At 45.5% G+C, this 22,853-nt stretch overlaps 1 protein-coding gene across 2 annotated transcripts in view; it reads right to left on the bottom strand.

The window, feature by feature from the left end:
* The window catches only part of DPF3 (double PHD fingers 3), a 257,039-nt gene that overhangs the window by 126,541 nt on the left and 107,645 nt on the right, over nt 1-22,853 (bottom strand). For both annotated transcript variants that reach the window (XR_006741071.1, XM_036432371.2), the window contains exons 2-3: nt 16,893-17,053; nt 3,351-3,458 (exon numbers count right to left, since the gene is read on the bottom strand). Coding sequence is in view for 1 of the 2 variants with exons in the window: in XM_036432371.2 (XP_036288264.1) it covers nt 3,351-3,458; nt 16,893-17,053 (269 nt within the window). In the remaining variant the exon portion in view is untranslated. The remainder of the gene's footprint in view (nt 1-3,350; nt 3,459-16,892; nt 17,054-22,853) is intronic.

Genomic DNA, 22,853 nt, shown 5'->3' with positions numbered 1-22,853 from the left:
TCGCTTCTCTAGAAGGGCCCCGATGCTGTGAGGGCCACGGCCGGACTCCCAGACACGCCCCTGGCGTCTTGATTCACAACCTGCGGTCGCAGACTGGTGTCGGGGTACATCCTGAGGGCCAGGCCCGGCCTGGTAGTACAGACTCAGCGCAGGACACAGAAATGGCAAAACATCTGGCCCACGGCTTTGGGGGTTTTGTTTCCAGGAGTAGGCCTGATTATCCAAAGAGGGGCAACAAGCCCATCCATCAGAGAGCTTTGTCATTTCAAAAGCTGTTCACTCCAGCCAGGGGTTCTGGTGGCCTGGGCACTGGCTGGCTTGTAGGGTGAGCCCTACCCCAGGTGAACCCAACTTAGTTGGGGTGTTTCTCCACCTTGGGATGTGGCCACGCCCCAGAGGGCCCTCCCCCAGGACTCCGGCATCTCAGAGGCCGGGCCTTTCTACCTGAGCCCAGGAACGGCCCCCTCAGCTTCTGCCCAAGCATGAGGGAGAAGTCAAGGGAAACTTTCTAATGATCACAGATGCACACAATGGGCTGGTGGGCACCTGGCCACAGCAAACCCTAGGGTCCATCTTTCCCCTCCGCGCACAGGTCATGGCAGGCCAGGGATGGGGCAGTCCGAATCCAGCTGCAAGCCCAGCTGCTGCATAGCCTGCCGCTGGGAGGCCAGTGTGCTCAATGTGCACGTCCGTGCGTGGGAGGACCAGACACAGCTACTGAAGCAAGTAGCTTCTTGCCTCGGTCCCACTCACAGTGAGGCCTGGTTCTCCGGTGTGTGAGCAGCCCAGTAAACTCTCCCTAGCTCTGTCTGCAGCCTGACCTCCCGGCCTGTAAAATGGGCTCATTTAACCTGTCCTTCCCTCTCTGCCTCCCAGGGTCAGGACCAAGGAAGTGACATACATGAAAAGGCTTTATAAACTAGTGTGCTTTTCAGACACTGGTGATATAATGATGATGAGGCCATTAAATTGCCCCATCCCCAGGTGGCAGTGATTGGTGGGACGGACATAAACCCAGCCAGCTCAGCTGATGAAGGAAACTCGCCTTTCTGCTGGGTGTGGCTGAGCACTGAGGCTGGGGCTGCTGCTGGCTACCTTGCCTGCCGCGTGAAGAGAAGAGAGTTTGGGGGAAGGAGACAGAGAGCCCTCACTAGGAAGCTTGAGCCCCTGGATTCAGCTAAGCCTGAAACTAGTGAACTCTGAGATCTACTGTTACATGAACCAATGTCCCTTTTTCGGTAGAGGCTAGTTTGATTTGAAAGTCTGACAACTCTGACTGGAAGAATCCAACTATCCCTTGGGTACATTTTCATAATTAATTTTTTTATATAAATAAGGATTTTAGAGGGAAAAGTCTTGTTCAAGTTTCTTTTAGAATACTTCTCAGCAGCATGGGCAAGCAGAAGAAGCACTGAAAAGAGAAATCAAGCAACGTTGAGTTCTCTGCTGTTTCCCCCAGGAACTGCTGTGTGACTTTGTGCAGTCTCCTAACTTGTCTGGACCTCAATAAAACAAGGGATTGGAGTTAATGATGTCTGAGGTATTTTACAGTTCTATAAGATACTTACACACACACATACACACTGAGTGGCCAGATTACTATGATTATATATATATTAGAGGCCTGGTGCATGAATTCGTACATGGGTGGGGTGCAGCCAGCATGGGGGGGAGGGGGGGCCAATGGACGGTTGACCAGCCTGCCTATTGGTCAAACTCCTGGTCAAGGGGACAATTTGCATATTAGCCTTTTATTATATAGGATATACACTGAGTGGCCAATTATGCTTTCAGGGATCATAACAATCAGGCCACTCAGTGTGTGAGTGTGTGTGTGTGTGTGTGTGTGTGTGTGTCCATCCTTGGGTGAGGATTTAAAAAAATAAAATGCAGCTTCTGACCCAGCATGTCTGGGGTGAGGCCCAGATTCTTCATCTCTGCCAGGCTCCCAGGTGATGCCTGTGTTGGTCAAAACCATATGCTGAGCGTAGTTCTAGAAACACTCTGACCAAAATGGGCACCACTATCCCCTTGTGATCAGCGGAGCACTTGTATGTGGCTAGTCCACAATAAAAGGGACTGAGTGTGTAAAATACACACAGGCATTCATAAACAATACCACCAAAAAAAAGGAAAATGTCGCATTCATAATTTCTAAATTGAGGACAAGCTGAAATGATCAAAACTTTTATATTTTGGGCGAAATAAAATCAGTAAATTTAACTGCACCTGTTTCTTTTTCCTGTTTTAATATGGCTACTAGAAAATGTAAAATGACACCTGTGGCTTATGTTATATTTCTACTGGATTGTGCCACTCCAAGACACTTGGCTCTCCTACCCTTGAGTGTATGCAAGGGTCTGTAAATTGTGCAAGGCCATTTGAGAGGTTGGATGAAGTGCATTGAAGAATACAGCCCCCTCCCTCCCACCCCCAGCAAGTAGCACCTGTACACAGGTAATGCCTAGGCTGAAGCAGTCAAAGCAGGCCTAACCATGAAACTGGGAGTGAAAACATTCTGAACAGCTCTAAGCAGAGGTTTTGCAGAGAAAACACAACCTAAAAGGTCAGGGCGAAAAGGCAGGGGTGAGGTTGGGTCTGCATGGCATTGGTGACGAGGGGGGACGAAACGTGTCAGTTCTGCATTTGCTCTACTTGACGGCAGAGTTCTCACCCCCCCCCCAAGTCCCATTCCAGCCCCAGCACCCCCAAAACCAGAGGTTCCCTTAAAACGAAGACCCAGGACAATCACTTGGCCTTGCTGCAACCAGACACAGGTCTGAAGATGGCCATCTAGTCAGAAGCATAACAAAAGGTCAGGAAGCAGGCAAGACTACCAACCCATTCCTTCTGCAGGCCACAAAGCAATCAGCATCACCTATAAGCTAATGTTTTTCTCGAATTCTCCCAATTCCATGTCCAAGACGGTTCTATCTGAGTGAATGGCCCTTTCATGTAAGATGCTCCAAAAGTTCACCCACAGTAAGGGTGGGGGAGGGTACACAACACACCCTCCTTCTTAGGAACACAAGGTTTCTTTACTTGAAGCCACAGGAAGGCATTACCCGACCCTAAGAACCGCAGCTTCTGTTCTGTGAGAATGTGGTTCATCCTGGGCCCATTCCCACCCTGCGCCTGCACAAGACACCAGAGGGGAGGGGAGCTCTGGTGGACACGTGGACATGTTGATTTGTGAGAGCAGGCACACCTTTGAACATCATGCGGGCACGTTCGCACTCCTGGAAAACTCGGCACTCCAGACAAAGGAGCAAAGCCGCCTTGTCCTGGGCCAGCCCAGCAGGCCCCACCTCTCCCATCACGGGCCCACCCAAGCTCCAGACAATACTGACCAGGTTTGATTTCCAGCAGCCGCAGCTTTGGGTCCTCAGGCGGGTGCAATCTCCTCTTCTTTCGCCAGCAGCGCGCAGGGTATGTGTACAGCTGGCCCGGAGCGAGGCCTGTGGACAGAGACGGTGTAAAGATGAAAGGCTCCGGGCTGGAAGTGGCCTAGGAAACCTCGCTGTCTGACCCTCTCACTCACAGGGAGAGCAGCCTGGAGTGATGAAGTGACTTATCAAGGTCACACAGCTGAAAGATGTAGAGCTGGGGTAGAATCTAGGTCATCTGACCTTAAAGCCCTTGCTCTGTCCACTCCGCCATGCTGCCTCGGTAAGCCCATGCCAGGAAGAGCCATCATTGTTACCAAAACAAGTTCTCTTTTCCTGGCCTGGGGAGGTCAGAGGGACCTGTGGACCTAGGGACCCTAAGAGGGACCTTTCCAGATTCAGTCAGCAGTGTTTCCAAAGCAACAGATCTCAGCTCCTGCCCATCGACTAGCCCAGTGGTCAGCAAACTTCAGCTCTCGAGACACATGCGGCTCGTCAGCCGCAGTTTGCTGCTCTGTTGACTGAGTTTGCCGAACCCTGACCTAGACTCTCAATTCCAATAATTACAGCCTGTTGCTGTTCCTTGTGATTAAGTCCCTAGCCCAGTGGTCGACAAACTCATTAGCCAACAGAGCAGCAAACCGCGGCTCGCGAGCTACATGTGGCTTACCAGCCACAGTTTGCCGACCACTGGACTAGCCCGTTGTGCAAGTCAAGCAAGTTCCCTTCAGGGTGGAGCAGCAGAAGTCAGTCTGCCTATGGATGGTCAGCCCAGATTAGAAAACATTGCAAGGAAACAGGATTAAGGAGCCAGACCGCCTACCTACTGGCTCCCTCCATCCCGTTAGCTGCTGGCAGCTAGCTGAAGCCAAAGGGAGCCTGTGCAACCTCCATAAGAACACAGGCCTGCTCTGGTGACCAGGCTGCTGCAAAGCCAGCAAACCTGTATTCCCCACCCACCTGCCTGGGCCTCACAGAACAGAATGGGCAGGAGACCTGTGGCTGGGCTTATGCACCTATTGTCTCCCAACAAGATTCTCCATGTAAACTGGCACCAAAGTTCCACACCAGCATCATGTGTCATGCCAAGTAACACATGAGGAGCCTTCTTGCTCATTAGGCAACACTCTTGTGGCTCCTATGACACATAGAGTGGCAGCCAGAAGCCTTGGAGGGCCATGGACTCCCCACACTAGACCATGGTCTATTCCCAGAGAAAAGAGCAAGGGGTGGAGGCTGAGAGGTGAGGAAGAAGGGCTTGAGACTGGTTAGGTCAGTGGTCGGCAAACTCATTAGTCAACAGAGCCCAATATCAACAGTACAGCAATTGAAATTTCTTTTGAGAGCCAAATTTTTTAAACTTAAACTTCTTCTAACGCCACTTCTTCAAAACCTACTCACCTAGGCCATGTATTTTGTGGAAGAGCCACACTCAAGGGGCCAAAGAGCCACATGAGCTCAGGAGCCGTGGTTTGCCGACCACTGGGTTAGGTATCTGCAGACTAAAAAGACTACCTGATGCACCCCAAAATAAACCAGCCAACTAACCCACCCCTGCTAGAGTGAAAAGACTGGCAAGGAAAGGGACTTTTTCTTGTCCCTGTAGAACCCCCAGAACCAGAACTGAACCTCACACACTAAACTATCAAACTAAATTTTGCTGAATGAATTAATGAACAAATATGTTCCAGCTTTACTTTACTTGGGTCACAATTCAGTCCACTGTAGATAAATTTCGCACATGACAACTGTTAGATGCAGGTAACTTTACATGAGAGGGTCCCTTCCTACATCTAGAACCATGGGCTTCAGACAACATCAGGACTATATTCCCATGTGTCTGCCATTCGGGGGCCTTTAGAAGTTAAACGGGCCTGGCTGGAGTGGCTCAGTTGGTTGAGTGTTGTCCTGTGCATCGAAAGATTGCCAGTTCACTTCCCAGGCAGGGCACAGACCTGGGTTGATGTTCCTCTCTCACATCTAGGTCTCTCTCTCTCTCTTTCTCTGTGTGTGTGTGTGTCTGTCTCAGCATGTCCTCAGGTGAGAATGTGAAGAAGAAAAATGTTAAGAGGGACACTGGCTTCATTTTTTGCCCTTTGCAGAAGAAAAAAAAAATTCAATAGAGATGTCTGTTATATACCCATTTACTCATTGTTCATTTTTACTAGTCATCACTACCCATTTTTCGGTTTGTGTTCAAATTAGAGGCACCTATTCCAGGAACCAAATTTTTCAAATTCTCTTTATGAGCTAAGTTTTACTTTTAATCGCCAAGCTGCTCCCACAGGCTGCAAGGCTATGAACAAGTTGAAGGTCCCTCCCCCTTCCCCTTTTGATGCTTAGAAACCATTAAGGTGATGGAGCCCGGTGTTATGAGCTAAGGGCTTGTCATGTACAAGAGTCATCCTAATACTTAATATTTGACGTCGTTGATAACTTCACGGCCTTCTGCACAGTAGGAATATCCTGAAGTTCTGAGCCCCTGCACTCTGGGAATCAGACTTGTGCTAATGTACAGATGACAAATTAACCAATAAAGTAAGATTGCTCCACTTCCCCTGGAGGTCCATTTTTTACCTCTTTGAGGGAGGGCATCACTGGGGAATAATTAGATGTTTCTAATGTGGTTTAGTCCCGGACAATACCATCTCTGACCCTGTAATTCCTGAATGGGCATACTAATTCTTGATCCCTTATAAAAATTTTGGCCTCCTCTTGGGCTGGTGTGTCCAGTGAAGGCCAAGTGCATGGCCTGACCTGCTACCCCCTGTTCCAGAACTAGTCCCACCAATCCCCACTCTTAATCCAAACTAAAACCAAAGTCACCTGAAGAACTTCTTAATAACACCAATAGCCAAAATTCATGCCAGATCTACCCAATCCAAATGTAAGTGGGTGGGGAGATTGGGCAATTTACTTTTTTAAAAAACCTTATAGATGGTTCTAATGTGTGAACAAGAACCTCTGGACACCTATGCATCATCTAATTACTGCCTGGACGTCCTCTCTGACGTACTAAGACTGGTTGAATGACCTTCTCTGTTGGACTCCCTGTGTGTTCCCCGAGATATTGTCATTAATTGCCTGCTTACTAGATTGTCCCCCCTACTCATTTTATAAGATTTAGGATGGCCGAAACCAGTTTGGCTAGGTGGATAGAGCCTTGGCTTGCGGACTGAATGGTCCTAGATTCAATTCCGGTCAAGGGCATGTACCTTGGTTGCGGGCACATCCCCGGTAGGGGATTTGCAAGAGACAGCTGATCGATGATTCTCTCTCATCGATGTTTTTAACTGTATCCCTCTCTCTTCCTCTCTGTAAAAAAATCAATAAAATATATTTAATAATAATAATAATAATAAAAGATTTAGGATGGCAGGAACTATGTCCATTTTGAGTATCCCCAGTGCTTTGCACAGTGCCTGGCAGGTACTTCAAGAGATACTTACCAAATAAATTCAACCAGAAATGAACCAGGCTCAGAAATACAGAAAGTGAATAACCATTGCCCCTGCTGTTCCTGACTCCAGGAGACTCATCTACCCACAACCAAACTATCCAAAAGGGACCCCAGGAGTTGGGTTCAGAATTGAACTCCATCCACAAGCTGTTTCATGGTATTTCCAAGTTGACCAAAAACATACAAGTGAGAAGGAACTGGTCCAGACCAATACCTTCAAAAGGTCTAAGTGACAGGAGGTCAAAATTGTCAACACTTTTCCAGGTCCTGTGCCCTCCTTGAGAATGTGGTCCCTGCACTTTTTGGTCAGCAGCAGCAGGCAGTCCCAGACCACTCAGCTTGTAGCTGCAGGCAAAGCTGCAGGCCCACTTGCCTGGGAGAGTCTATTGTAGCAAGTGGTTTGAATGTCCAGAAGAGGGAACACTTTTTATTTCATTCTTCCCCTTTCCCTAATGGGTTAGAGAAGCTCCGCAGTGCAGAGGAGGAGCACATGGGTCCCTGCACCACCATTCCCTGTCACCTTGAGAAATGTCACGGTTTTCTGAGACTGTCTCCTCACCTGTAAGATAACAGCACCTACTGCATAAGGACTGTCATGGGGATTCGCTTATATTCAAGAAGAAGCTCTTTATCATCATGAAGCCCTGTACAAATGTCAGTAATTATTCTGAGTTACTGACTTAAATGAGTCTGGACCCATGCCCACATGACATGACAAGGCCTCCAATCCCATGTCCATGCTGCTCTTTGCTTCTGTAGCCACGAGAATGGAAACAGGCCTCCCTTGAGGTCTCTCTTGACTCCACGTCATCTCAGCAGGCACATAGCCCCAACAATTCTCTGGGGGCTCCTGTCCCCATTCCTCACTCTCCTCCGTAGGCTGAGAGGCATCAGGGTGCCTTTATAGGGTCAATGCATTCAGCTCCGGAGTTCCCCTTATAAAGGGATGAGCAGAGCCCCGTGAGAGTCATGTTGTTTATCTCATTAGAACAGGAGGCACATAACTCAAAGCCCATGTGTGTGGTAGGTGGAGGAAAGAGGAGGGGAAGGCAAAAGGAGGGTGGAGTCACTGCTGCAGCCTGGGAAATTAAGCTGAAGGAGTCAGCCTGAGGCTGGGGGGATATGAAGGAGAAAAAAAGGCAGATCAGTGGCCCTCATCCATTCACAAACCCCACTAAGCAAACTGCTTTGCTGTTACTTTGAGGTGCAATGCCAGTTTTACAACACACGTTCATGTGCAAGCATCTCACACACACACAGGAACTCACACTCTTACTGAAGGGTTGAGGAAGAACTGGCTCCTTAGAAAAATATAGCAGGAAGGACGATGCCTCTACGATCAGCGGAGTCAGACAAACTGCTTGCTACCAGCACTGCCCAAGTTCAGCAGGTGGATACTTAGTGTCATGAGCATCTTGGAAAGCATGAACTATTTTTTTTTTAAATATATTTTATTGATATTTTACAGAGAGGAAGGGAGAGAGATAGAGAGCTAGAAACGTCAATGAGAGAGTAACATCGACCAGCTGCCTCCTGCACACCTCCTACCGGGGATGTGCCCGCAACCAAGGTACATGCCCTTGACCGGAATCGAACCCGGGACCTTTCAGTCCGCAGATCGACGCTCTACCACTGAGCCAAACCGGTTTCGGCGGAAAGCATGAACTCTTAAGAACTCAGAAGATGAAGTGGGATAGAAAAGGGAAGGAAGGATGGAATACGAACAGAATCTTGAAAGATGAACTGGAATAACTTCCTTTACTCCCAACCAAAGCGGAGCGGTGACAGCTCAAGCCCTCCCAGGAGGGCTCTCCCTGCAGCATCTCCCAGAGGTCCTCCACCCAGAGCCCAGACAAGAGGCTCCACCCCAGCCTCTACTTCAAACATCCTAGCTTTTGCCCTTTCATGAAGCATTCTATTGTGCTCTTAAATATTGTTCTGTCAGGAGTATACCTACCAATCTCATCCACCACTGGTAAGTATGCAAAATGGCACAACCCTATTAAGGAGAATTTGGCATATATAGAAAAACTATGTATGTATGCATTTTCCCTTTGACCCAGCAATTTCATTTCTAGGAATATATCTCACAGATTCACATGCAAAATTACAAAAATGTGTGTTCACTGAAGTATTTTCCATACTAGAAAGTGACTGGAAACATCCCAAGTAAGATCTCCAACGTAACCCAAGGACCTACTGTACATGAGCAATTACGTAAGATGTTTTTCTTATTATTTAAAACTTTTTAAAAGATTACTGACTACATAAAAATAAAGACAATTATAATATGAGGTTTCATGCCATGTGTAAAAATAAAACCTATGACAACAATTGCACAAAGGTCAACAAGGGGAAAATAAAGATACATTTACTTTTATTAGTTTCCTATTGCTGCTGTAATAAACTGCCACAATGAGAGGCTTAAAACAATACCAATTTGTTATCTTAGAAGCCAGAAATCCAAATTCAGCCTCACTGCACTGCAGGTTTCAGGACTGCATTCCTTCTGTAGTGTCCGGAGAAAAATCTATTTCCTTCCCTACTCTGGGTTCCAGAAACCACCTACATTCTTGGTTTGTGGCCCCTTCCTCTGTTACATCACTTCAACTTCTGTTGTCACATCTTCTGCTCTTACCTGACCCGCCTGCCCCCTCTTATACAGACACTTACGATTACATCTGAATAATGTATAATAACCACCACCACCCCCATCTCAGAGTCCTTTTTGCCATGTAAGGGAACATATTCCTAAATTCCCAGGATTAACATGTAGACATTCTTGGGGGATGGGGACAACCAGGGAGAGGTCAATTGGGGGAAATACTTTAAACAATAAATAACTTAAATACTTTAAACAATAAATAACTTAAATTTTTTTTAAAAAAAAAAGATGTAGACAGCTTTGGGGTAGGACAGCATTATTCTGTTTACCACCATAAGATTACTAGTATAGAGTATTTATTAATAAAATGTCACTTGAAGGTAAACTGTAATTAAAGTACATACTATAATCATTAAGCAATCACTAAAACAGCAAAACAAACAGTTATAGTTAAAAAGCCAGAGGAAATGAGATCGAAATCATTAAAAATTATATTATACCCAAAGAAATAAGAAAATGAGGGAAAAGAGAGCAAACAGATTGATAAACGGGAAATAACAAAATGATGGAATTAAAACTATAACAAAAATCACATTAAATGTAAATGGTCTAAAAATCAATTTAAAAAGCATATTAACTCCAGGCCAGTGGTTGAGCATCAACCTATGAATTGGGAACGTGCCTTGGTTGGGACTCAATCCCCAGTAGGGGGCGTGCAGGAGACAGCCAATCAATAATCCTCTCTAATCATTGATGTTTCTTTCTTCTTTTTTTAAATATATTTTATTGATTTTTCACAGAGAGGAAGGGAGAGAGACAGAGAGTTAGAAAACATCAATGAGAAACATTGATCAGCCGCCTCCTGCACCTCCTCCCACTGGGGATGTTCCCGCAACCAAGGTACATGCCCTTGACCAGAATTAAACCTGGGACCTTTCAGTCTGTAAGCCAACACTCTATCCACTGAGCCAAACCAGTTTCGGCTAATTATTGATGTTTCTATTTCTCTCCCTCTCCCTTCCTCTCTAAAATCAATAAAAATATTTTTTTTTCTTTTTAAAAGCATATTATCACACTACATTAAAAAAGGCAAGACGGGCTCTATCTAGCCAGTCTAGTTCAATGGGTAGAACGTCGACCTGCAGACTGAAGGGTCCCATGTCTGATCTCGGTCATGGGCATGTACCTCGGTTGCAGGCTCAATCCCTGGCCCTAGTCGGGGCACATGCAGGAGACAACCAACCAAAGTGTCTTTCACATTGATGTTTCTCTCTCTGTGTCTCTTCCCCGCCCTTCCACTCTCTAAAACTCAGTAGAAAAATATCCTTCAGTGAGGATTGATAACAACAAATATCAATAAAATTGGTAAACTTCTAGTCAGATGGATCAGATTAAAAATTTCAAATTATCAATGTAAGAAATAAAAGAGGAATTACCATTCTACAGATATTAAAAGGATAATAACAATATGAACAACTTTCTGCCACTAATTTTAAGAACTTAGATAAAATGGAAAAAAATTCCTCATAAGTCACAAACTACCAAAGTTCACTCCAGATAAAATGGATAACTTAAATTTTTAGGTATCTTTCAAAGGAATTAAACCTGTAGTGTAACACATTCCCAGAAAGAAATTGCAGGGTCCAAATGGATCCATTTGCAAATGCTCAAAACAATTAAGGGGACCAATTATACATAAATTCCTCCAGAAAACTAAAAAGTAGGGAATACTTTCCAACTCCTTATGAGGCCAACATCATTCTGATATCCACACTACATAGACACAAGAAAACTAGATCAATATCTCTCAAAGAATTGAAACTCTCATTAAAATTTTGCAGTGTGCATCTGACCATATAAAAAAAGGATTAATACATCGTGACAAAGAAGGGTTTATCCTAGGAATGCGATGTCAGTTTAACATTCAAAAATCAGAGTGCCCTCGGAGGTCCTGGATCTGTCTGTAGCTTCAACAGTTTGGACGGAGCAGACCCAGGGACGCCCTTTCTTCCAGCCTCCAGCCACTCTCCTGCGTCTTATCGAGTCACCATCTTCAGCACCACCTCCGGGACCAGCCAACACACTGGATTTTTTTTCCTACCTTTACTCCTTATTGCCAAACAACCATGAGCTCCCAAATTGGTCAGAATTATTCCACCAGGGTGGAGAGTGCGGTCAACCGCCTAGCCAATCTGCATCTGAGGGCCTCCCACACCTTCCTCCCTCTGGGCTTCTAGTTCCACCGCCACGATGCAGCTCTGGGGACGGAGGGGGGCACTTCTTCCACAAGTTGGTGGAGAAGCGTGAGGGCGCTGAGCATCTCTTAAGAGCATGGTGGATGCATTCTCTTCCAGAACGTGCTGAAGGCTCCCCAAGGTGAGGGGGCAAAACTCAGGCTGCTATGGCAGCCGCCCTGGCCTTGGGGAGGCACCTGAACCAGGCCCCTTGGAGCTGCAGGCCCTGGGTTCAACCATGTAGGCCCTCTGCTCTGTGACTTCCTGGAGAACCGCTTCCTGGATGAGGAGGTGAAACTCATCGAGAAGATGGGCCACCACGTGACTAACACTCGCAGGCTGCCGGCCCCCACTCTGCGCGAGTATCTCTTCGAAAGGCTCACCTCCAAGCGTGACTAGGAGCCTTTGAGGGGCCCCCCTGCTTTCCCCAGGTGCCTGGCTTTTGCCTGAGCCTCTTCCTGAAACTACTGGCCATTCTTTTAACCCTGAAGCCCTCTCCCATGCGTTGGACCAAATGAAACAATAAAGCTTTTTGCAGGGGGAAAATCAATCAATGTAACATCATATTAACAAACCACAAAAGAAATATTGCATGAGCATTTCAATAGAAATATCAGTTGGCGCCGAGACCGGTTTGGCTCAATGGATAGAGTGTCGGCTTGGGGACTGAAGGGTCCCACGTTCGATTCCGGTCAAGGGCATCTACCTTGGTTGCGGGCACATCCCCGGTTGGGGGTATGCATGAGGCAGCTGATCGATGTTTCTCTCCCATCGATGTTTCTGACTTTCTATCCCTCTCCCTTCCTCTCTGTAATAAATCAATTATTACAAAAATATATTTTTTTAAGAAAAAAAATAAACAATGACCCTAGCTGGTTTAGCTCAGTAGATAGAGCGTCAGCCTGCAGACTGAAAGGTCCTGGGTTCGATTCCAGTCAAGGGCAGCTTTTGGGTTTGATCCCTAGTAGAGGGCATGCAGGAGACGTAGCAAATTGATGATTCTTTCTCACCATTGACATTTCTATCTCTCCCTTCCCTTCCTCTCTGAAATCAATAAAAATATATTTTTTTTAAATAATGAAGCAATGAATGCTTCCTCTCAGCACTTTTACTTAATATTGCACTGGACATTACAGCCAGTGCAATAGATAAATAAAATAAAAATCATCTATATTGGAAAGTTTTCTTAATTTACTAAAAACATAACCAACTATGTGGAAATGCTGTGGAATCCCTAGAAACCTACTAGAACTAATATGAGTTTAAAAGGTTGCATGATATGTAATCGATTTACAAACTTAATTGTACTCTATACTAGCATCAAAAAATAAGTTTAAATTCTCTTAAAATCCATTTACAACAATATAAAAAATATTGTAAGTACCTAGAGATAAACCTGACAGAAATGTGAAGACCTGTATACTGAGAAATAAAAAGGATTGACGGGCCGAAACCGGTTTTGCTCAGTGGATAGAGCGTCAGCTGTGGACTCAAGGGTCCAGGTTCGATTCCGGTCAAGGGCATCCTTGGTTGTGGGCACATCCCCGGTAGCGAGTGTGCAGGAGGCGGCTGATCGATGTTTCTCTCTCATCGATGTTTCTGACTTTCTATACTTCTCCCTTCCTCTCTGTAAAAAATCAATAAAATACATTTTTAAAAAGAGGATTGATGGGGAAAATTAGACATTAATAAGTAGGGATAGGCCATATTTGTGGATTGGAAGACTCAACATTGATAACTGTCCATTTTCTCCCACTTGATCTATTGAATCCATACAATCCCAATAAAAAATTCCACATATTTGTGTGAAAATTGACACTGATTGTAAAATGTCATGTGGAAGTGCAAACGTCAAATAACCAAAATATCTTGGAAAAAGAACAAATTTGGGAGGGCTAACACACTATCTGATTTCAAGATGCATTACAAAACTACAATAACCAAGACAGTCAGATATTATTGTGAAGATAGATAAATCAGTGAAACAGAACTGAGAGTCCAGAAATAGATCCACATATATGTGGCCTCTTAATTTTTGACAGAGGTACAATGGCAATTCATAACTCAACACATTGGATATCTATCTGCAAAAAAACTTTAATCCATATCTTGCACCATATTAAACATTTAATTCAAAATGGATCATAGACCTAAATATAAGACCTCAATTATAAAGCTTCTGCAGGGGGAAGAAAAAAAAAACCTTGACCTGGATTAAGGCAACCATTTCTTAGATACAACAATTCAGAAAATAACAAGTTGCTAAGCCCAACTTAAATTCCTGCTCTTTGAAAGATACTATTAAGATAATGAAAATACAAGAAACAATCTGAAAGAAAATATTTTCAAAGCATATGTCAAATGAAGGTCTTATATCCCCACTGTACCCTCATCCACCTCCATCCAACTCACTCCCCCCACCCTGAAATCACCACATTGTTGTCCATGTCCATTTCTTTCTTTTTTTCTACTCCTTCCTTCCAATCCTTCCACATTCTCTAATACCCTCATCCCCCACTCATCCCACCCCATCCCCACCACCAGAGCTGTGTGCCTGCTCCCTATCTATGAGTTTGTCCCTATTTTTCTCGTTAGTTCAGTTTGTTCATTAAATTCCACATATGAGTGAATCATATGGTGCTTGTCTTTCTCTGATTGGCTTACTTCACTCAGTATAATGTTCTCCAGGTCCATCCATGTGGTCTCGAAGAGTAAAGTTTTCTTCCTTCTAATGACCAAGAACTATAAAATTTTAATGACAACCAAACAAGCAATCTAATTTTAAAATGGACAAGAGGTGAACATTTTACCAAAGAACATATACGGATAGTAAATAAGCACATGTATTAATAAAGATGTTCAATATCATTGTTAATTAGGGAATTCAAAGTAAAACCACATTGGAACATAACAATATAACTGTTAGAATGGTTAAAACTTTAAAAATCTGCCGGGACCGGTTTGGCTCAATGGATAGAGCGTCGGCTTGGGGACTGAAGGGTCCCGGGTTCGATTCCAGTCAGGGGCATGTGCCTTGGTTGCGGGCATATCCCCGGTGGGGGTGTGCAGGAGGCAGCTGATCGATGACTCTCTCTCATCGATGTTTCTGGCTCTCTGTCTCTCTCCCTTCCTCTCTGTACAAAATCAATAAAATATATTTAAAAAAAAAAAAAAAACTTTAAAAATCTAACCATACCAAGTGTTGGTGAGAATATGGAAGAACTGGAACTCAAGTCTATTGCTGGCATGAATATAAAATGACACACCCACTTGGAAAACAAGCTTAGCAGTTTTGTAAAATGTTAAACAAACACCTTCTTTACAATCTAGCCATTACACTCCTCAGTACTTTACCCAGAAGAAATAAAGGTACATGTCCATACTAAGACATACACAAATGCTCATAAGCAACTTTATAATAGCCAAAAACTAGACACAAACCCAAATGTCCCTCAGAAGGGGAATAGGTAAACAAAATGTACTCCAGCCATACAATGAAGCATAAAAAAATGAATTATTGATGCATGTTAAAATATGGCAAGGTTGCGGGTCTGATCACCCTCTCCTCCCCTCCCCCCAATCGGGGCACACACAAGAATCATCCAATGAATTCATAAATAAGAACAACAAATCGATGTTTCTCTCTCCACCCCACCCTTTCTCTCTTTCAAAGTAAAAAGAGGGAAAAAAGAAAAAAATATTCTCGGCAAGAATTAACAACAAAGTCTTACTGTTTTTTGTGTGTATGGTTTTTTTGAAGTTTTTTTTTTAATCTTTATTATTTAAAGTACTACATAAGTCCCCTTTTTTCTCCCATTGACCCCTTATCCCTGTCCCCCCTCCCCCCACCCCCCACCCTGCTTTTTTCATTTGTTTGTTTTGTTAATCCTCACCTGGGGATTTTTTTTTTTTTTTTTTTTTTTTTTTTTTTAGAGAAAGTAGAAGGGAGGGAGAAAAGGGAAGAGAGAAAGAAAAACATCAGTGTGAGAAAGATGCATTGGTTGGTTGACTTCCCCCACGTTCTTGACTGGGACTTAAACCCGCACTCTAACCACTGGGCCAGGGCAACTTGGAGCTTTGATAGCTATTCCTGGTTTATTGGGGTAAGGGGGGGTTATGGCCTTATCATTTTTTGTTTGTTTGTTTTTGCTAATCCTCACCCGAGGATATTTTTTCATTGATTTTTAGAGAGAATGGTGGGGAAGGGGAGAGACAGAAACATTGATGGAGGAAGGGAGGAGGGGGGATTAAGCCCATTTACGTGAATCAAACCCAAGACCCTTCAGTCCCCAGGCTGATGCTCAAACCCGTGACCCTTCAGTACGCAGGCTCATGTTCTATCCACTCAGCCAAACCTGCTGGGGCGAGTCATTACCATTTAGACATACACACAGAAACGTTTACAGACAACCACAACCACAAAAAAAAACAGATTTAACCAGCTGCAAAACAACCTGAGGTCAAGGAGGGAAGAGGGAGGAGCGTGTAAACGAAACAAGACTGGCCATAGGCTGGTCATTGTTGACTCTGAGAGATAAAAACATGGCGATTCATTTTATTATTCTCTCTGCTTTAGCTTGGGTTCGAAACTCACATAACAGAAAGTTTTCATTACCTCCCTAATCCCCACCCAGTCCTTTGTTTTTTGGGGTTTTTTTAAGAGTCCCTTCATTCGAGCAGAAACCTATTTGGCTCAGTGGATAGAGTGTTGGCCTGCGGACTGAAAGGTCCCAGGTTCGATTCCGGTCAAGAGCATGTACCTTGGTTGCGGGCACATCCCCAGTGGGGGGTGTGCAGGAGGCAGCTGATCGATGTTTCTCTCTCATCAATATTTCTAACTCTCTGTCCCTCTCTCTTCCATGCTGTAAAAAAAATCATATATATATATATATATATATATATATATATATATATATATATATATATATTAAGTCACTTCATTCGTTTTAGAGAGAGGAGCACCAATGCAAAAGAGAAACATTAATCCGTTGCCTCCCGTACACCCAGTCGGGTGATAGAACCGCAACCTGGACAAGTGCCCGGACCTGGAATCTAACTCCGGTCATGAGCGATAAAGCGAGTTTCTGGGAAGAGGCCCTGCGCGCTGTGCAGCCTGCCCCACCCCCGCCTGCATGCAGGGTTCTCGGGCCAGCCCCGGCTCTCCTCCCTCCGAACCCCCGGCCCTCCTCCCTCCGAACCCCGCTCACCCGGGCCGCGGTGCCTCTTCTCCATCCAGATGTAGCAGTTGTTCTGCGCCACGCCCGTCTGCGAGTCCAGGAAGGGCAGCCGCACGCTGCGCTCGGCGCACAGCCGCGAGTTGTAGCTGCGGCAGTGCTCGATGGCCTCCTTGTAGAACTGGTCCCCGAGCCTGGAGGGACAGAGAGGGGGATGAGGCCGGAGGAAGGCCGCCCGCCCGCCCCGCCTCGCGGGGAAGAGCCTGTGGTCCTGCAGGCTGATGAGGACCAAGGCCTGGCCCGCGGGCAAAGCCCAGCTCGGTGTCGGGCCTCCACCAGCTCTGCGTCCTGTAAGGAACCCACGAGGAACCTTAGAAGCCTCGTCAGCAAAGAAGCTAGGGCCCCCCGAGAATGAGCGGTGATAATTCATAAGCAGAGACCTCATTTAAAACGGTGTTTGGAGCCTAGACGTGAGAACTGTCCCAGGACCCAGCCGTCCCAGACCCAGCCGCTCCGGTGGCCCAAGTGCTCCGAGCTGCACCGCACGCCGCTGTGGCCTCGCAGGAAGTGATGCGCTGCACGGCTCAGCTGGAGGTGACGCCTCCAGTCCAGCCACCGCTCAGCCAATGGGAGGCCGGCAGTCAGGCACGGAAAAGCCACAATACCTCCAACTTTCGTTTTGCCAATGGACTCTTCCATTCCAGCAGCCCCTCCCATGTCCATAAACAGTTCCTTTCCTTTGTTCCTCGGATTTGGACAAGATTCGCCCTTAGATAGCGGCCAGAACGGCCAATTCTTGTGTTGTTCCCCCAAAGAACCAATTTTGCTGGAGAAATAAATACCTGGCCATTTGTCTAACTGAGAAGGACAAGTCCCTGTTCTAGGAAGCAGGAGGTTCCGTTTCAAAGGGTGGCTCTGAAACAACCTTGGGCAACTTTCACCATTCTAGAGCCATTCATTAACATCCCCCAGCAGACACACTTCCTTCGCAGGATTGCCGGCCAAAGTCTAGAATGAACCCTACCTTCCAGCATAGAAGCACAGATTTCCATTACAATAGAAAAAAAAAACTAAATAAAACTTAGAAGGACAGAGGAAACAATCCATGAAAAAAGAGCTAAGATAAAGGGAAGGAGGTGAAGAGGGCATGTCCCAGGCTTTTTAAACCACACACTTACAGAAAAATAACTTTTTCCCCTGACTGTTGGGTTCAGTGGATAGATCGGCCAGGGTACCAAAGGGTGGCAGGCTTGATTCCTGGTCAAGGGTCCATACCTGGGATGCAGGTGATCAATGTGTGTCTCACATCTCTTTCTCTCTCTCCCTCTCTTTCTCTTCTCCTAGCCCCCTCGCCTCGCTTTCTTCCACTCTCTCAAAAAAATCAATGGAAAAAATATCCTCAGGCCTGGCCAGTGTGGCTCAGTAGTTGAGTGCCGACCAATAAACCAGGAGGTCATGGTTTGATTCTTGGTCAGGGCATATGCCCAGGTTGCAGGCTCAATCCCCAGTGGGGGGCATGCAGGATGCAGCTGATCAATGATTCTCTCTCATCATTGATGTTTCTATTTCACGCTCCATTCCTCTCTGAAATCAATAAAAATATTTTAAAGTATGTGTGTGTGGGGGTATGTATATATATATATATATATATATATATATATATATATATATCTGTGTGTGTATATATATATATATATATATATATACATGTATATATCCGCAGGTGAGGATAACAGAAATAAATAAACAAAGCTCAATAGAGCTTTAAAAAAAAAAGAAAAATAGCTTTCTGATGATAAATAAAAGAATAATAATAATAATAAAATAGTTGATTTTGAACACAAAATAATTCAAAACCTAGAAAGACCTTTCTGGCTTTCTGGAGTGGTGATCTGATTAAGCACCACTTAATTAAGTAAATTATATATTCCTAAATCTTTGGTATCCTTGGGCATGTAGTGATGCTACTAATTTTAAGATAGTATCCTTTAAAAAGGCCAAAAATATAACATCGATAAAAACTGATCAAACATAAGGCACATACCTAAAACTCATATAAAATAATATTGAAGGTCAACTGTAATTGAAAATAATTCCATGAAATGTTTAAAGTTATAGCAATAATATTCATTTTGCCTACCAAATTAATAAAGAGTAAAATTTTTGAAATGTAAATCCCAAAAGTAGCCAATGAGATCAAATACCTAAGAAATGAAAGGTGGGCACATGTGGAGGTTAATACACATGTCATAAGGTGGTCCTAGCCGGGGGAACTTGAGCCTCTTCACGGAGCGGAGGAGACCGGAAGGGAAGAGCCTGGGAACGCAGGGCCGAAGGGAGAATCCAGTAGCTCATTCCGAAGCAACATTATGAATGTCCCTTTGTTTTGATTCTATGTAGCTTTGAAAAGCCAAAATCAGGGAGGGAACGTCACCAAGTTAAAAATAATATAGCTCTTAACCAAAATATTTAGAGAAATAAAGAAAGCAAATTTTAAATGAAATTTTCCACACTTTTTTAAGTCAGTGAATCAGAGCTAATCGAAGAGTTTAAAGCAAATTCCTCATTCTGGGAGGATACAATCCTTGCAGCTTCTGAGGCATCGTTTGGAAATTACTTACAGATATGCCCCCTTTAAAAAAATAAAAATAAAAAAGAGCTCTTTATTCCTTTTTTACCTCTGAATATCTTCACCCACCAGGAAGACAAAACGTACTCAGAAAGTGTCCTAGCAGTTGAAAAACAAACTATAATCAAATTATAATAGTTACACAGCTGCAACTGAACTGGGGAGGGGATGAGAGCCCATTAAATGCTATAAAACATAACGGCACATATACTGATGTAATCAAGGCTGGTAACAAGGATCATGAGATTGATCAAAAATAAAGGAACATTTCCTACAGAGCTTCGCCTGGGTGTCCCACCCGCTTAAATGTCTCCTCCTGCTAAAGCAATGTCCCTCCGTGTAACAGAGCATCCGTGGCAGCGCAGCCAGGCCAGGTGGCACTGCGTGGCGAGGGCACCCCAGGTGCTCCCGCACCCCTCCACAACACAGCACCAGCCACGCCACACTGGTGAGAACTGACAAGGAAGAGCACGTGACAGAGAGGGGTCCAATGGGAGAAGCAGTGATCTGTTTTCCCACCATCTTTGGACAGACTGCCAAAAGAGATACTATTCCAACCCCAGAACGTCTGCAAAAAGATAACCCATTAAAAAAAAAAAAGAAGGAGAAAGAAAGAAAACTGTATGCTAAAACTCATCGACTGGAGAGAAGAGGGTCTCCATTTTCAAAACAAACTCCTGGAAGCCAAGACAAAAGAAATCTGTCGTAGGCTCTCAAGTTAGACTTTTCACTTCCAACACCTTCAATCCAAAAGAGAGGAACAAGAAAGTGAACTTGCTGAAAATGAAAAGTAAGGCCCTAGCTGGTTCGGCTCAGTGGATAGAGCGTCGGCCTATGGACTGCAAGGTCCTGGATTCCATTCTGGTCAAGGCCACATGCCCGGGTGGCGGGCTCGATCCCGAGTGGGGGGCGTGCAGGAGGCGGCAGGTCAGTGATCCCCTCTCATCACTGGTGTTCCTGTCTCTCCCCCTTCCTTCTTCTCTGAAATCAATAAAAATGCATTATTTTTTTAAAAAGAAAAGAAAATGAAAAGTGAGGTTGGCCAAGCCCATGCCCGATGCGGAATAGAACAAGAAAGTCAAACAAAGTGGTGCACTGAGTGAAAATTAATTTCATCCTAAATACTTTCCACTTTCATAACATGCAATGTTATTAGGAACAGGCATGCTGGGGGTGGGGGGGGCGGGCGGGAGGGGTGATACGTCTAAATGTAATCTTTGTGCGGATAATGCCTCCCTTATGTAAACAGAAGAGCCTTCCTGGGGCCTGGAACAACTGTATTGAAGACTGAAGCTGCAAAAATGTGACATCCAACACCCTCTCTGCCATCCTCTCCAGGGAAGTCACTTTTAAACAGACCAGGCGATGGCAGAGACTTGGAAACAACACATAAAGCCTTTTTCAAGATGAGGGAGGAGAAAAGAGGCTGGAACCTCATCGGTACATGGGAGCAGCTCTTCTCCAAAAGTTCATTAGCCAAAATCTTCACAAGGCTTGCTCTGCTGTCTAGAAAAAAAATTAATGGCCTGGTCTCCCTAACCCATGGAACGCAATTTAACAGGAGAGAAGACAAGTGTCCTTTTCAATGTGGTATTTCTTTAAAAGAAAAAAAAAATACCCCACAGTGATAGGACCTCAGGGGTGACATTTGCATTTGAGTTGCAAGGGACAGCAGGAGCGAGGAAAAATTGGCAGCGAAGGTCTCATTTTGTGAAGCGGTGACCAGCATGCCCCAGGCTGGGTCAGGCACCGCCAAGCCTCAGCCATCACCTATCCACGCCAAACCAAGAGGGCTCGCTTTCCTGCTGGATGATCGACGTCTTAGGCTGGCACGGGCAGAGTAGAATGATGTTCTCATCTGCAGCTGACTTCAGGCTACTCAAGACTGCAATCAGAAGTGAGAAAGGCCAGAGGAACCAATTGCTGGGCTCTCGTCTCAGAGCCGTGTTTTTTTTTGTTTTTGTTTTTTTTTGGGGGGGGGATCCCTCAGGAACCCACCTGGAAAGAAAGTAGCCTCGCCAAGAGAGTGCTCCCGTGACCCTCCTGGAGCACATCTAAGGAGAAATGGATTCCAGGGCCAAAGAGGATCCATGGTGGAAAAAGTGAGTCTTCTCCTAAATGAATGCCAGTGAGGCCCTAACTGTGATTTTCGGGGCCCACAGCACGCACACACCCCTCAAGACTCTGGCTCCTCTCCTTCCTCACACTTTCACTTCCCTCCCCCTGGAGGCCTGATTGCTGTTCTCATAGATTCCAGACCCGGCCCTCCGACCCAGACACCTGGGCTCTCTGGCTCGTCACTGTCCCTCTGGTCCCGTGTTCTGACCCAAGGTCAGGCGTCCTGCCTTCCCTCCAGCACCTGTCCAAAAGCAGCTGCCTCGTCTCTTGCCAGAACCTGCCCCCCTCTCCTCGGAGCCTCCATTCTTCTGGGGCTGGAGGTGGGGAGAGGAACTGCCCTCCTATCTCCCTAGCAAGCTGTCCTTGGCCCTTCCCTTTCCTTCACTCCATCTGGCACTGGATTCTTTCCTTTCTTAAAGGTTGTCCCTCTTCCTCCATTCCCACTGCACGGCCACAAATCCCTTTTGACTGTAAAAAAGGACCTGGGCCATCACTGCTATGTGTGCCCAAAAACAGGGATCAGCAGAGAAAACAGAAGCCCTGGCCCACGGCAGGATTTCTGTCCCCGCTTTCCCCTGGGGAGGCTCTTTGGTGGGTGGCCACCTGGATCTTCTTCCGTCCCACCCGGCTACCCGCACTTCCACACTGTCCACAAACACAGCAAAACGCATCTACACCAACAGACAAACGTCCTCCTGTTTGCATTTTAGTATGTTTAACTGAGGCATGGGGAACCATCTCCCATTTGTGTAATGTTTATTTTTGTGTGTGGTGTGTTTTGTTTTAATATATGTTTTTTACTGATTTCAGAGAGGGAATCAAACCAGGACCTCCTGGTTCATAGGTTGACACTCAACCACTGAGCCCTGCCGGACGGGCTATGAAGCGTTTCATACCTAGCAAGAGGGGCGATATTGGGCAAGGTGGGAAGCTTTTCACTTTCCTCACAGTCACACTGCCCCTACAGCCGCCCTTGACACAAAGCCAACATTAGTGTTTGCTATGGACTAAAATATGTGTCATCCTCCCCCCCCCCCCCCCCTTCAAATTCACATATTGAAGGCCAACTCTCAGTGATGGTATTTGGAGAAGCAACATTTGGGGATGAGGGATTAGTTCCCTCATAAGAAGAGAAATCTCCTCTCCTCTCCTCTCCTCTCCTCTCCTCTCCTCTCTTCTCCCCTCTCCTCTCCTCTCCTCTCCTCTCCTCTTTTCTTCTTCTTCTTCTTCTTCTTCTTCTTCTTTCT

The sequence above is a fragment of the Pipistrellus kuhlii genome, unplaced genomic scaffold, assembly GCF_014108245.1.
Source record: "Pipistrellus kuhlii isolate mPipKuh1 unplaced genomic scaffold, mPipKuh1.p scaffold_m20_p_1, whole genome shotgun sequence".
Classification (NCBI taxonomy): Eukaryota; Metazoa; Chordata; class Mammalia; order Chiroptera; family Vespertilionidae; genus Pipistrellus; species Pipistrellus kuhlii.
This window is presented reverse-complemented; position numbering and strand designations above follow the sequence as displayed.